Source organism: Alexandromys fortis, unplaced genomic scaffold (genome assembly GCF_014885135.2).
Source record: "Alexandromys fortis isolate MF-2015 unplaced genomic scaffold, M_Fortis_MF-2015_v1.1 scaffold_129, whole genome shotgun sequence".
NCBI classification, from domain to species: Eukaryota; Metazoa; Chordata; class Mammalia; order Rodentia; family Cricetidae; genus Alexandromys; species Alexandromys fortis.
The window spans coordinates 4206787-4223724 of record NW_026068022.1 but is presented as its reverse complement, the minus strand read 5'-3'; the positions used below and the strand labels follow the sequence as shown (position 1 = coordinate 4223724).

The following is a 16938-nucleotide window of genomic DNA, read 5'->3' as shown; positions in this document are numbered from 1 at the left end:
CCCAAATCAATGTGGGTTTTTTGTCTTATTTATTTATTTATTTATTTATTTATTTATTTTTATATTATTTCATTAATATTTTCTGCCTTCTCCCCTCCTCCCATTTCCCTCCCACTCCCCCTATCCCTCTTCCCCTCCCTCTCCAGTCCAAAGAGTAGTCAGGGTTCCCTGCCCTGTGGGATGTTCAAGGTCCTTCCCCCTCCATGCAGTGATGGAGGAAGGTCATTGGTTAATTAATAAAGAAACTGCTTGGCCCTGATAGGTTAGAACATAGGTGGGTAGAGTAAACAGAAAAGAATTCTGGGAGGAAGAGAAAGTGAGCTCAGACTCGATAGCTCTCCTCTCTGGGGCAGATGCAATGAAGCTCCGACCCAGGATGGACATAGGCTAGAATCTTCCCGGTAAATGCACCTTGGGGTGCTATACACATTATTAGAAATGGGCTATTCCAGGTGTGAGAGTTAGCAGAAAAGAGGCTAGATATAATGGGCCAAGCCGTGTTTAAAAGAGTACAATTTGTGTGTTGTTATATTGGGGCATAAGCTAGCCAGGCAGCTGGGAGCTGGTGGCAGGAACACAGCCTGGAGTTCCCTCAACAATGCAGTACTAGGAAGGTGAGCATCCAAACAGACTAGGCTCCCACAAAGTCAGTACATGCAGTAGGATCAAAACCCAGTGCCATTGTCCTTGGTTTCTCAGTCAGCCCTCCTTGTCAGCCATGTTCAGGGAGTCTGGTTTGATCACATGATCCATCATCCAGTTAGGACCATAAGGGGTATGCCCACCCATTGAGACGGTGGGGCTGATCTAATGGGAGCTCACCAAGGCCAGCTGGACTGGGACTAAAAAAGCATGGGATAAAACCGGACTCTCTGAATATGGTGGACAATGAGGGCTGATGCGTAGCCAAGGGCAATGGCACTGGGTTTTGATCCTACTGTATGAACTGGCTTTGTTGGAGCCTAGCCTGTTTGGATGCTCACCTTCCTGGACCTGGATGGAGGGGGGAGGACCTTGGATTTCCCACAGGACAGGGAATCCAGACTGCTCTTCAGACGGGAGAGGGAATGGAGTAGGGGGAGGGGGAGAGAAGTAGGGAGAGGGGCAAAGGATTGGGGGGAGGGGGAGGAAACTGGGAGGCAAGGAGGAGGCAGAAATTTTTTCAAGAAAGAAAGAAAGAAAGGAAGGAAGGAAGGAAGGAAGGAAGGAAGGAAGGAAGGAAGGAAGGAAGGAAGGAAAAAGAAAGAAATACTGCACAAAAGAATATGAATAAATAAATAAATAAATAAATAAATAAATAAATAAATAATAAAAAGGAAAATTTCGGTTACTAATTACTCACCTATTATGATCAAACTACAAATGTAGTCACATTAGGTATGTTTTTAAGGTCAAACAGAAATATATTTTAAATAGAGAGATATAGTTAAAATAGGTCATCTTCACACACTTCAAAGATCTACAGAATATTGCATTTAAGATGTTTTAATAATAATAGTTTTTTAATGAAAATGAGAGTTGCAAATTAGAACAGAAACTGAATTAGGTACATTTTGGACTCATCAAGATAGGGTAGATATGGAGTATTTTCTCTGAATTTTTCAAATGCATATAGACTAGACATTGTTGATATATTCATTGCCTGTATGTATTGCATATAACTATTGTACTTATTGTATATATTTTTCTTATATTAGTTATAGCCTTCTTTTTATTTCAGACACAATGGGGAAATATGGTGGGATAGTATTTGTGTTTTAATAAATAAATCACAAATCTGAAGATCAGAATGTAAAGCAGCTACACTAGTCAGATATACAGGCCAGGCAGTTGTGGTATACACCTTTAATCTCAGCAGCCACACTAGCCAGCTATAGACTTGGCAATGGTCATGTGGCCTTCAGTTCCCGCACTAGAGAGGGATATAAGATGGGAGGATACCCCACTATATCAGCTCAGTCTCAGTCTGAGGATTCATGGAGGCAGATCACCCATTTCAGTCTGACGTAGAGGTAAGAGCCACTAGCTGACTGCTTGGCTTTCCTGATCCTCAGCTTGAACCCCAATATCTGCTCTGTGTTTTTATTTTAAGTACTAGACTTATGTTCAGTTAGATAAATGGATTAAGAAATGGAATAAAGGGAGTGGTAACCTCAGAGAAAATTACCACCCAACTAAGTGTACAACTTGTGGAAACTAAAGAGAAACGTAGAGTCAAGCATTGTGGGGTAAATCTCTAATCCCAAAATTCAGTAGGCAGAAGTTGCTGGATCTCTGAGTTTGAGACCAGCATGGTCTACAGAACAATTTTAAAGACAGCCAAGCTTAGGAAGCGAAAGACACAGAAAGCTGGCGAATATATAAGTGAATGAGAGAGCTATGTTCCAGCCCTAGCAAGCAGAATAACTTGGCATCATCAGTCATGTGGTCTTGGCTTTAGAGTTAAGGATAGAAAAAAAAGGGAGCTAGGGAATAAAGTCTCTGAGACCAGTAAAGTGACAGGGTGTCCCTAAATGAAGGTCTAATATGGTAGAAGCCATTGTGTGAGGCTGTGAAGATAAGCCTTGATATTCTTGGAGACACCAAAATGTTATAGATGCCAGAGTCATGGAATACCTACCCAGGAGTGCTGTTAACGGAGTAAAACCAGCCCAAGAGAAAGAAGGGTGTTTCATTTTATAGATTTGGAGATCTAAAGTATGTTTTGACATTAGACATGAAGATACAAAGTTTAGAGTTTGCACAACTGGTTTTTGGTCTTGCTTCAGCTCAGTATTTCTTCACTATGCTTTCTTCCCTACATTTTGAAATGGTAATGAATATCCTGTGACACTATATGTTAGAAGTATTTGATATGTTTTTTGACTTTTATTTCACAAGGGATTGATGTCAAGAGACTGCATGAGTCTCAGGAGAGACTTTGGACTTCAAAACAAGTTTGACTTGTTTTTAATAATTGATTAAAGAGACTTCTGAAGTTGGACTAAATGCATTTTACATTGCTGTTGTTACAAGTTTATGGGGTCTATAGAGTAGACTGTAGTAATTTGAAGGTAATTGGCCCCCATAATCTCACAGGGAGTGGCATTATTAGAATGTGTGGCTTTATTGAAGTGGGTATGTACTTGTTAGAGGAAGTGTGTCACTGTGGGACTGAACTTTGAGAATTCCTATACTTATAATACTACCCAGTGTCAGGTTGCATTCCTGTTGCCTGCAAGATGTAGAATGCTCAGTTTTTCTCCAGCACCATGTCTGCCTGCATGCTTCCATGCTCCCATTCATGATGATAATGAATTGAACCTCTGGAGCTATAAGTGAGCAACTTCAAATAAATGTTTTCTTTGTAATAGTTGTCATCATGGCCATGGTGTCTCTTCAGAGAAATAACAACACTAAATAAAATACTCTGTCTAAATCATGCATTCAGTAGAATTTAAATACTTATAAGAAGATATAAATACACATTGCAGTATAAGGATAGGGTCAGGAAATTTATAAGGTTTCAACAATGCATATGGAATGTAGGTTTATTTTAGACTAACTTTATGAAACAAAAAGGAAGAGAAACAGGGTACAGAATTTTACAAAATATAAAAAGAAACTTTCAGAGAGTTTTTCTTGAATAAGATAATAATCTATTAGAAGGGTATTTGTGCTTCCACAGGACTTGAGTTATTCTCTGATTCTAATATTACCTAATTGTTTGGGGAATGATCTACATTGAGATTTCTATGAGGTATGTGATGACGAGTAAAATATTTAAACTGGATGATGCAGATTGAGCCTAGCACTTGTTGGGGGCAAGTGTTAAAAACCTTCCCACAAAATTCTAATTTATGTATATATGCTAATAATCAACACATCTATTTAAACATCTTTGCAATTTTTTTAATTATTTATTTATTAAAAATTTCTGCCTCCTCCCCGCCACCGCCTCCCATTTCCCTCCCCCTCCCCAATCAAGTCCCCCTCCCTCGTTAGCCCAAAGAGCAATCAAGTTTCCCTGCCCTGTGGGAAGTCCCACCTCCATCCAGGTCTAGTAAGGTGAGCATCCAAACTGCCTAGGCTCCCACAAAGCCAGTTCGTGCAGTAGGATCAAAATCCCATTGCCAATGTTCTTGAGTTCTCAGTAGTCCTCATTGTCCGCTATGTTCAGCGAGTCTGGTTTTATCCCAGGCTTTTTCAGATCCAGGCCAGCTGGCCTTGGTGAGTTCCTGATAGAACATCCCCATTGTCTCAGTGTGTGGGTGCACCACTCGCAGTCCTGAGTTCCTTGCTCGTGCTCTCTCTCCATCTGATCCTGAATTGGACCTGAGATTTCTGTCGGTGCTCCTATGGGGGTCTCTGTCTCTGTCTCCTTTCATCGCCTGATGAAGGTTAATATTCAGGAGGATGCCTATATGTTTTTCTTTGGGTTCTCCTTATTTAGCTTCTCTAGGATCACTAATTATAGGCTCAATGTCCTTTGTTGATGGCTAGAAACCAAATATGATTGAGTACATCCCATGTTCCTCTCTTTGGGTCTGGCTTACCTCACTCAGTATAGTGTTTTCTATTTCCATCCATTTGTATGCAAACTTCAAGAAGTCCTTGTTTTTTACTGCTGAGTAGTACTCTAATACGTATATATTCCATACTTTCTTCATCCATTCTTCCATTGAAGGGCATCTGGGTTGTTTCCAGGTTCTGGCTATTACAAACAATGCTGCTATGAACATAGTAGAGCATATACTTTTGTTGTATGATAAGGCCTCTCTTGGGTATATTCCCAAGAGTGGTATTGCTGGGTCCAGGGGTAGGTTGATCCCAAATTTTCTGAGAAACTGCCACACTGCTTTCCAAAGTGGTTGCAAATGTTTGCATTCCCACCAGCAATGGATGAGTGTACCCATTTCTCCACAACCTCTCCAGCAAAGGCTATCATTGGTGTTTTTGATTTTAGCCATTCTGACAAGTGTAAAATGGTATCTTAAAGTTGTCTTGATTTGCATTTCCCTGATCGCTAAGGAAGTTGAGCATGTCCTTAAGTGTCTTTTGGCCATTTGAACTTCTTCTGTTGAGAATTCTCTGTTCAGCTCAGTGCCCCATTTTATAATTGGGTTGATTAGCCTTTTACGGTCTAGTTTCTTGAGTTCTATATTTTTACTCCCAATTTATTCCATTCCTGTAATAAACCACATCATCTACCCAGTGTGTTGATTCAGAAGCTTGAGAGTAATTTACCTCTCTCTTTTGTCTGCACTCCTACAGTAGAACAGAAGCTTTGCACAATCTGTTCAGCATGATTCTACCAGTCTTCTGTATGTTCACTGACCAAGGATTTAAGCTGACCCTTTTCCCATTTACCATATAATAAATTGTAACATTAAAAGGTTTAATATTATATGTGACCATATGACTGGCTCAACATGAGTCTCTGAGAGTATCTTAGATGCAATTAACATTTTGTTTGAATTGATTGAAACAGATAAAATTCTTCACCATCTGAGTGATCCTAGTCCAATCATCTAAAAGTCTTTATAACTGAGATCTTCAAGAGGATTTTTGACTCTAAAATAATATTCCCACTTCCTCTTGCTCTCTCTTCCCCACCACTGCTTTCCACCTCCCATTCTCCCTCTATGTACATAAAGTTCAAGCATAATTACTTCAAATCTCTCTTAAGACAAGTTATAGAATGTGTGCATATGAGTAGTACTTCTATGTGTTGCATGTGAGTGTGTATTATGTTTATGTGAAAGCCTACTACAACCCTAAATTGCTTCCCTCTCTGTGCTTACTGTATTCTAATTAATACCCCATGCCTCAGCCATAACCAAAAACCTAAAGAAATTACTTTCTTTCTCAAAACCTCAAAAAATCTATATTATTTACTATGTCTTAGAATTGTTGAAATGGTCATCATGGTGGTCCATATTCATGGTCAGCTACACAGTGTCTAAAATTACCTTTGAGATAAACTTCTGGGCATGCATTTGAGGGAGGTTCTAGATTGGGTTAATTGAGATAGGAAGACCCAATCTAAGTATGAGACACTATTCAACAGCCCACACTAAGGTGGCTATAGTATATCTTAATGCATAGTGTACTGATTGTTATATATTCATGGCTTGTCTCCTCACAACATTAGATGTTTCATTTAGGTGGTCAAAATGTCTTTCTCTGGACTCTAATTTCCACATGCTTCTAGGACCTCAGTAAACTTAAATACACAAAAAGATGCAATGAATGAAAAATGTTAATTTAGAAGAAAAGACACTTTTGTTTCTGAAATCATTGATTATTCTCATTGTAGATATGCTACAGAGTACGTAAACAGTCTCTATAAACAAAGGAAAGGTCATGGTCACAGATATTTGCCATCCTTTAAGACCCATTCTGTGAGAAAACGAACAGCCTGCTTTGTCTCTATCATGAGGAAATTCTGGTTTTGACACATTGCTTTTAGTAAGCTCCTTACATCCTAAACATGGAGGTCTCCACCACTGAACTGCCAGGCTGATTGTATAAGCTGACCTTATTTAAAAATGAAAGTTAGAATACATATTTTTGATGCCGTTGTTTTTTTTCTAAGGTTTGGACTCATGCACAGTTAAAGGAGATGAGCTGCCTGGGTACCTCAGGTCTAGAGGGACAACGCAGCAAGAAGTCTTTTGAGATTCAGGTTTTCATTTACTGAAGATAATGTGGAGCTTCCACCAGAAGGCGCACAGACAGGCACAGAAAGAAGCTGCCAGCCTGAGCTTCCTAATGAAGTCACAGCCAACTAATGAAGCCTTGACCCAACAAAAGCACTTCAAGCAATGCTTGCCATAATCCATACAATACAACTGAAGAAGTGACACCCTCCCGCTATCCCAGATTCAGAAACTCAAGGGGATGAATAACTGATTCACCCTATCTTCCTTTCTGCTCTCTTGGCCTGGGTCAGCAATTATGCTGGGGGAAATGAGCCTAGTGAGATGATGTGAGGGTAAGAATATTTTCCTACTTGTCATGAGCTAGAATTATCTGGGAAGAGAAAACAGCAGTTAAGAAAATGCCTCCAACAGGCTAGCTAGTAAGCACTTCTCTGAGGTATCTCTTGCTTAATGAAAGGCCCTGCTCACTGTGGTTGGCCCTGGCTGGCTTAAGAAAGCAGGATGAGCAAGCCTTGGAGAGCAAGGGAGCATCCAGTAAGCACTGTTCTTCTATGATCCTCTGCTTCAGTTTTCTGCCTGCAGGTGCCACTTTTGAGTTCCTACCTCAAAGACTGTGACATTGAATGGTAATCCAAACAAGTCCTTCCCTTTCCAAACTGGTTTTTTGTATATGTTTTATGATAGCAAGTATTGGGACAGAAAGAGAACAATGACAGCAGTGTGCTTACCCATAGTTAAAAGAAGATAGAGTGTGAACATCCCAATACAGGTGAAAAAAATGAAAGACCATACCCAGTAACACAGTGGACAGTGGAGAAAGTTCAATTAATAACATTCTATTGAAAACTAAAAGGAAAAACAGAAGCCAATGCTGAGATAAACCTCCAGGTCCTAATAGTGACAAATTCAGAAAGTTTGTGTATTGTATTTTTTTTATTCCTCTGTTATACTCTTGTTTTGTTTTCTCCTAGTTTAGTTTGACCTTGCTTGTTGCAGATATCTCCACCTTCCTCCTCCCATGCTATAGGCCAAGCCAGTTCTTTATTCATTAACCAATAAAAGCAACACATAGACATAAGAACCTCCCACATCACTTGCTTTGTGTGTTTGTGTGTATGTGTGCTTGTGTGTGTGTATATGTATGTGTGAATGAATGAATGAATGAATGAAGAACACATGTAGCTAGCTGTTCGAGGACACCTTTCCATGAATCTATCTCCTTCCAACTCGTTTTGAAGCAGTTTCTTCCATTTCTGTCCCACTGTGTATTCCAAGTTAGCTAGTATCAAGCTTCCAAAAGATTATATTGAATTTTTTAGATAACCTAATTTTTAACTGAATCTTTGGGAATTTCTCATCATATACATCAAGCCTTCCCCAGTTCTTCCATATCTTCCCCCCTCTAAGAAAAATTAGGAAAGGAAAGGAATATAAAGGAAAGCAAAGCAAAGGAAAATAGCATCACCGACCCCTTACTCCTCTATCAACTGCAGCCATCTGTGCACTTACCATTCCTCTGCTCTGACTTCCCACCTCTCCATCACAAAATTCATCATAGTGGCTTTGGAAATTGCAGTGTATCATGGAGTATACCCTTTTGCCCAAATCTCTACTTGCAAATGTTCATTGCAATAAGTCTGGCTTAAGGCCTCTGGCTTCTGCTATACCATCAACACTGGACCCTCACCGAGATATCCTGCTGTTGCTCTGAGTTATGGCAATCCTGTGGCTCTGAATTCATGGGACCAACCCCTTCATGCCCTCCAACAGTTTGTAGATGGAGTAGATATTTGAGTCGGCCAACTCAAAGCCCTGGATCTGGGTCTGGGTGGTAGCGGAGCTGATAAACCCTCCAGTTCTACCATACCCCTGCCACTGGAGCCAGCTCTCTCATTAGCCAGAGTATGGGTGGGGCTACCTCTCCTGGTCCACCTCTCCACTAGTAATATTATACAATGGCTAGTGAGGAGCAAAGCCAGCTCAGTGCAGACCTCAAACATGAACATAGCTTCAGGCTGCAGTACGGAGCATGGACATCCGCATGGCCTTTGTGGTAACACAAACCACAGACATCAACTCAGTCTATGCTACAGAAGGACACCAGATATGGTCCTTGGTGTCAGCATGGGACTGGACATCACCCATGGCCTCAGTTGGCAGCACAGGCTTCTCAGATCAGGCTAATCCTCACCACCATCATGACTCCAGTTCCCCTTCGCTTTATAGCCCACAAACCACTCTGCTTCTCTTCTCTCCCATCTATCCACAACATACTTGCTCATCTTAGTGGTGCTGTGGTTGCCTTCCAATCACTGCCATACTGCATGATAGTGGATCTGCTTTACCAGAAGATTACTTTGTCTCGCTCACATCATCTCATAGGAACACTGGGATACAGATGCATACTACCCAACAAGCCTTTGATGGGTATTTGGAGGGGTGAAATAAGGTCATTTTCCAGTTTGAGTGGCAAGCACTTTTACTCACAGAGTCTTCATAACAGCCGTGATCTCTTCAGTATTAGGAAGAAGCCATGTGGTGATATGTGGATTTTCTCTACAGGTAAGCTTTCTTAAAATAAAATATCCTCTTTGTAATATCCTTTTCTTCCTATTCTTTCTAACCCAGTTTGAGGGACTAGAGATATGGCTCAATATGTAGATTTTGATGAACAAATGACTGAGATCTCCAATGTCTGAAACATATATCAAACAAATATGACATCAAGTAGACTATAAAAAAGAGTCGATGTCACTGTAAACATTAATTAAAGAAATATAGGTGTTGCCACATGAATATTTGAACAAGCATGATTGGATACTACATAGAAGGGTGTTGTATAATGATAGAGCTCTTCAGTGACAAAAGTGAGAGATGGAGAAGACATATTTGTTTTTAGAGATGAAGGAGATGATTGGGAAGAGAAAGATATTCCTGTGGTGATAATTGACAGCATGAGCAATCCTCTTGGTGGCGGGCATGGTCTCTGTCTTGACTGTGCCTCAATCCTGTGTCACTATACTGGTTGTGACAGTGCACTAAAGTGTGGAGAAATGCGTAGTCTACACATAGGGTTGTTGTGGTATACTTTCCTACTGTTGCACGTAAACTTCTCACCAGTTAATATTTCAAAACTAAATATAAAAATGAATATGGTACCATTTAGAGATCTATTAAAAAGCACTTTTTTCCAGAAAGCTTTCATCTTTGAGCTAAAAGTATTTCCACTACACTGTACCCTTGTTTGCTCCTGATATTTCCAATGTCGTTAGACAGATGTTTATCAATCCATGAAGTTTTCATCTAAAAAGTTGATCACAAAAAACTTAGTTGATAGGTGCTAGTAGATAACAATTATTTATGTGAGCATGATTCTTAGCAAGTTTTGGTCCTGATGGGGTTTCAGTGAAATTTTAATAAGCAAGTCAGGTACTCAAGGGCTCATTTCCCAATAGACAACACTTCTCATTAAACATAACCTTGATTTACATTGGAAGTTCTCTGTTCTTTGTCCTTGAGTAACAGACACAGACAGGTAATAACTTTCATTTTCTGCTAATATAGAGATGTTCATTTCTCATTTTTATATTAGAAACTATACAGACATTTTAGCAATAATAAGAAGTTAGTTCATATTGGCTCATTTCTGATCAACATATGTTATTATGTATATTATATTATTCAAGTTAAGGAAATGATGGTAAGTGTTGTATAGTGTGTGTCACTTACCGGGCGTTCCAGAAATTGTGAGTGGCAAAGTCAGATCCTTTTCCCTGACTCATGAGTCTAAACCAGTCATGGCATTTCTGTATAATGTGTTTCATACGTGCGTTATAATGCTCACTTCAACCTTCTGTGTAAAGGATTAAGTTTTAATAATAAATTCCACGCCTTAGCCCTATACAAGAAGAGTAAGACAATGGAGTTCAGACATATTAAAGTACATTCTTAATAATGCTTGCTGTTGCTCAGTAAATACACATACACTGTTAAAAAGAAGTAGTAATACACACATATATGACATGAATACGGACAGTGGACTCTAGTAGAGGAAGGAGACTAATGTGAAGAAGAATAAAGACATGGAGAGGGGAACTGAGGTGATTATGGTCAAAGTAGATGAGATTCTTGGAAAAAAACTGCCAAGAAACCTATTGTTTTGTGCAGTGAAAATAAGCTAATCATTTTTAAACAAACTGGAAATGTACTGGTGACTGAGTACCAGGTTTAAAAGGACATTGTTTGTGTGTGTGTGTCTATGTGTGTGCATGTCTGCGTAGATGTGTATGTATCTGCATTGTAATTTTAGTGTGTGTATATTTATGTGTGCATGAGTGTGTAAATGATTATCACTGATAATGAATTCTTGAAAAAATAAAATGAGTTTTTCCATTCCAGTTGTTCTTTATTCTTCATAAGAATATAAACTAACAACATGAGATACAAAGGATTTGTTACAAAGAAAAAAAGAGGTACTAATTTTTACTGTCCATGCATCAATTATTATCCTATATTAGTATTTATGCAAAGTAGTATATGAAAATATTTCTCTTGAAATTTATACATAGTATCTGTATTTGTCATTTAGTTTATATAGCCGCTATGAAAACACTAGGTTGCAATGATGTATTTGAGTCTAATAGCTTTCCATTTTTCTCTCAGTGGCAATATTTCTAACATAGATGGGACCAGGAAACTACTCAGTTGTAACAGAGTTCATTCTCGTGGGGCTGACGGAAGATGCTACAATCCGTGCCATCCTGTTTGTTGTGTTTCTAATAATCTATTCTTTCACCTTGATGGGCAACTTGAGCATCATCATGTTAATAAGAGGCAGTCCTCAGCTTCACACCCCCATGTACCTTTTCCTCAGCCATTTGGCTTTTGTAGACATTGGGTACTCCTCATCAGTCACACCCGTTATGCTGAGGGGATTTCTCATTAAGGAAACATTTATACTTGTTGCTGGTTGTGTGGCTCAACTCTGTTTTGTTGTGACATTTGGGTCAGCTGAGTGCTTCCTGCTGGCTGCCATGGCCTATGACCGCTATGTGGCCATCTGTTCCCCTCTGCTCTACTCCACACAGATGTCCTCCACAGTCTGCACCCTCCTAGTGGGCGCTTCCTACGTAGGTGGATGTGTGAATGCTTGGACATTTACTGGCTGTTTATTAAATCTGTCCTTCTGTGGACCAAATAAAGTTAATCACTTTTTCTGTGACTATTCACCCCTTCTGAAGCTTTCTTGTTCTCATGATTTTTCTTCTGAAGTCATTCCAGCAATTTCTTCAGGCTCCATCATTGTGGTCACTGTATTCATCATTGCTCTGTCTTATGTCTACATCCTTGTCTCTATCTTGAAGATGCGCTCCCCTGAGGGCCGCCATAAGGCCTTCTCCACCTGCACCTCCCACCTCACTGCAGTCACTCTGTTCTATGGGACCATCACCTTCATCTATGTGATGCCCAAGTCCAGCTATTCCACAGACCAGAACAAGGTGGTGTCTGTGTTCTACACTGTGGTGATCCCCATGTTGAACCCCCTCATCTACAGCCTCAGAAACAAGGATGTTAAAGATGCCATGAAAAAACTGGTGGCTAATACTCATTGGTAGCTACAAATATCTGGGATTTTAAACAGTGTAATGATCTCTGAACATCCAGATGAATGGACAGTATACTATGGAAATTTGCAATTATATCAATGATATTTTAGACATAAATCTTATCATCTACTATTAAGAAATTCTTCATCATGAAAACAGTGGGTTCACTACTATGGCAACATTTAGCAATTTTCTTCTTTTTAATCCTTTCATTGACCAACATTTTTTGCATCTATAAAAACATGTTCTCACATAACTTCCATTTTCTTTGGAAGCAACTTTTAGGTTTCAAATTGTAGAATCATCTGGAATCGTTTGAATAAGAATAGTATTGCCATCCAAGATCTTTGCAAAAATGAAATGACCTCCTTCTTTACAAAAATCTAACTGCTGAAGGCAGGGGTGTAGGTGATAGGAAAATTGTGTTATCAGGAGTTTTTCTCTTATGCTAGCTATCTTATCCAGTCAACCCAAGAGGTAGTTCAGATTCTTTCTATCTATTGACACTCATGTTTTAGCAATCTGATGAACCCAAGGCCTAAAGAGGCCCCTTCAGTACATCTTCTGGGGATATTTGGGATGATCTCACTTCTGTGGAGATGAAGATGTAATGACTCAGTTTCCTCTGATTGTTCCAGTTTTTTATATACTGTGTACTTTTGCCATATTTTTTTAATTATGTATTACTTTCATGCCTCTGAAACTGAAAATGTATAACATTTAACACATAATTCTGATATGGTCATAATTTTAGAAAAGGATTTTCTGAAAGACTAATTTTCAATTTTCTGATTTAAAATTGTTTGTTTCTAAATTTACCTAGTTTGTGCTTGCACACTAATTGTCTTTTGTGTGAATACATCTTTTAAAATTATTTTTGTCTTTAATAAAAAAGTAAACATAAAATTAATCCCAACACATATTATATTACAGGATTTCTTTTAATTTGACTGATAAGAACAGATACTATATTTGACATTACCTAAACGCTAAACCAGAGCAATGCTATCTAATTGCCAGCAGTGTTTCTTAAATCTTCAGGATCTAGTTTGAATTTCTTATATACCACATATATTTCTGCACCTCTATAGCAGCAGAGTAATTGAGACTTTGGTTGAAATCTCCTAAATTCTATTTCTCTAGAATTTTCTAATAATCTTTTATATCTAATTATATGAATTGTTTTCTTCTCAAAATAACTAGAAGTTGTTAGTCTTTCCTGAAATATCCCCCTGAGTGAAGTGTTTGAGGTGCTTATTGAAAACTAAGCATCACATACATAAATGCTGTATGGATATCATGATGTGGTTGGGGAATACCTCCCTGTATCAAGAGAGGAAAAGATGACATATTGTGACTGGAGGTTTTCAGTCAAGAAAATTTACTGACTAACTTTCATAAGTATACATTACTCATTTTATTTTTACTAGAATTTAAGGGATCAAAAACAAAGAAAGAAAATCAACTTAAATGTTTATTTTGGTGGGGCCATAAATGTGTTCAGAAGAGGAAGAATTCCATATTGAACCTTGTAATTTTTATACTCCCATCACTCAAAACACAACAATATAGGTGATACTTTCATAAAGCCTCCATAAAATCAGGCTAGGGCCAGACTTTAGAACATTTTTTTGATTGGTGATTACTTTGGGAAAGACCAGATCATTGTGGGCAGAGCCACCAGTGAACTGGTGGTCCTGGGTTCTACGAGAAAGAATGAAGATCAATTTAAATATTTAGCTATGGGCCTCCGTCATAAATATGTTCAGAAGAGAATGCATTCTATATGTGTAATTTCAAGACTTCGACTTCAGTTTAATGTCCTTAGTACACAGTTTGAAGCACTTATCCTCCTGTCACCCAAAACAAAATAAGATGACATCTAAGATAACTTTCATGTAGCAATTTGAGGCAAACGGTAGGCAATAAGCAACTTAGGTTTTCCCCCATCATCTATTGTAATTTTTATTATATTCCTAAACAACCTCAACTCTTCCTATATTTCTCAGTTAAAACTGATAAGCCCCTTTATGGTGGTGTGCATTATTATCTTCATATGTTACTGATTAATTGATTTTAGAGATGACAGAGAGATATGCTTGGATGTGATTAAGAATTTACCAGCAGAAAGAAACAGGCAAGGCTCAACCGACCTCCATTGGAGCAGGTAAAGCCCAAACAACCTCCACAGCAGTAGGAAGGCATGACCTCTGGGAGTACCTAGTGATCTCCAGAAGTGCCAAGCAACTTCCTGCAAGACCAGAACCATGGCCCTGACTCCATCATGAGGCGTGACCATCTGAGCTTTGGATCCACTGGAACCTGGAGGAGTGGTCATTGGAGACAAGGCACAAGTATAGAGGGCCCCTACCCCACTGTTTTAGCTTCACTAGCCAGCCAGCCAGAAGACAAGCTTCCTCCAGGTAGGCTACTCCAACACCCCAACCCAATCATTCAGACTCTGTAAGCTACAAGGGCTATTCTGCCCCCAAACCCACCCATCCCTCTGCAACCTCAGAGGAATTCTGAAGCACAGGCTGCAACTGCCCAGAGCAAACCAAGAGAACAGGCCAAAAGAGACCTCAGCAGCTCCCTGAGACATATACAGCTACTTACTTCATAGAGTAGACTAAGAACAGTACCCTAAGACACAGACAGCAAGGATTGGACCAAGAAGCAAAGACACTACCTGCATAATTGGAGGAGGAGCGGGAGAGACGCCAAAGCAAACATTCATTCAACAACCTAAAAAGCAACATGGTAATGCCAGAACCCAGTGGTCATACAATAGGAAAACCTGATCATGCTAACCCAGAAGAAGTAGAAGAAAATGATCTTCAATGTAACTTTATGAAGATGATTAAAAAAAAACCTTAAAGAGGAAATGAAAATTTCCCTTAAAGAAAGATTTGGAATCATCATTTATTCAAGGCATCAATGACCAAAATCCCTGTGATGGCTGACAGAAAAAAATCTCTTTCTATCTAACATTCCAGGGGTGGGGCAAACAGGGATGATGTATTAATTTCTGTAATTACTTCCTGCTGACCTTAAAACATTGTTCTCAGGGCTCTGGAAGGCCAAAATGCGGGTCAAAGATGAGGGAACTTAGAAGCATCTGGTTCATAGACAAGTTGAAAAGACAGCAATCACATTGGCTGGATTGGTCCATAGCAGCTTTCAGACTCATAGTTATTTGGAGCAGGTTGTTGTCAGTAATTGATGCTTGGATGTGCCAAATGGAAACCTGTTACGACAGATACAAACTAGAAAAAGAAGTTGTATAATTCTCTCCAATTTGTGAAATTTGTATGAACCTCTATTTTATAAAATAAAACATAAAAGTTTTAGTTATATTAGCAATATCAATCTGCACTGAAATTCATATTGTAGAAAATCAGGTAACAGGTATCTGTAAAACAGCAGGAGTAGACTCATATTCTTGAATCCTAGCAAAAACTATAGATTTGGGTTAAATGGCATATAAGCCTATCTAAATTCAGAAGACAACCAAAAGAAATTTAAAATCTTGAGCTTGTGACCCAAACAGTAGGTAATTATTTGTCTACCAAGCTTCTCAGAACTATACGACAGAATGGGAAAGAAACCTGAAACATTTTTCATATAACCTATATCTCCATCTTAAACCATCTTCTGAGACCCTCAAAAGGTCATATGGATACCCAGCATGAAAAAATTATTGACCAATCAGGAGCTCTTGTTCGGCAGGTTGATCTGTCATGTATTGTTGACTGTAAACACAATTTCCTTTCCTTCGCAAACAGCAGAATGAAAAACTGGTGAATCAGGAACATAGTCAACAATCCCTGATAACAGGCCAAGCAGTGTTTAAAAGAATATAGTTTCCGTGTAATTATTCCGGGTGTAAAGCTAGCCGGGTGGCGGGATGCAGCCCACTGCTCCTACTACAGAGTGGTGCATGTTGGGCGCCAAAATGAAGGGGTGTAAATGACCAGCAAATAGGATTAACCAGGATAGCTTTAATATCAGCTTTATTAAGGGGAAGAAGGGGAGAGCTTACAAAACCAGCGCTCCAGCGACAAGCAGGAAATAAAAAGGGAAGGCAGGGAGCACACCTGCCAGATTTATAGGTAAACATTAGCCTAATGCAAACATGCCCCTTTAGACAAGGTGATTGGCTGGGCTTCCCCTACATCATGTGGCATACTTTCATAATTTATGAAACAAATGTTAAACTCTTGGTCAACTTGTAATAGAATTACCTCTAAATACTGGATAGACTAAGATGCAGCTGTCTTGGAACTTGGTCCACAAATACAATGGAGGACCATGTGGAAAGAAGTTAAGACCGTTGAACAATGGAGTAGAGCAAGAGACAGACTTTTCAGTAAAGCAGGAAATTTAAAGGACTTCCCACCTTGTATTGGAAAGTTTGTCAGTCACTTTCCTCTGTGTCCTGCAGAATATCTGGCACACTTTTCTGTGAAACAGGAATCTTGAAGGACTGTCCTGCCTTGTCTTAGCCTTGTCTTAGAAAAGTTCAACAATCTGTTTCTTGTTTCCCACATGTCCATTCTGAACAGCATACTGTCATCAGTCAAGGCAACAGCGGTTTCTTGCCCAAATGCCTTCAAACTCCTGAGAACTGAAAAAACTCTAAACTGAATCACCACTGGATCAAAAAAGAAATTAAGAAAGAAACTAAA

The 16938-nt window shown here is 39.1% G+C and overlaps 1 protein-coding gene across 1 annotated transcript; it reads left to right on the top strand.

Moving 5' to 3' along the window:
- Positions 1 to 10441: 10441 nt before the first annotated feature.
- Positions 10442 to 12259, top strand: LOC126514431 (olfactory receptor 508). Its single transcript, XM_050163345.1, has 2 exons — positions 10442 to 10459; positions 11327 to 12259. Exons 1-2 carry the CDS (start codon positions 10442 to 10444, stop codon positions 12257 to 12259), a joined length of 951 nt encoding a protein of 316 aa, XP_050019302.1.
- Positions 12260 to 16938: the final 4679 nt, after the last annotated feature.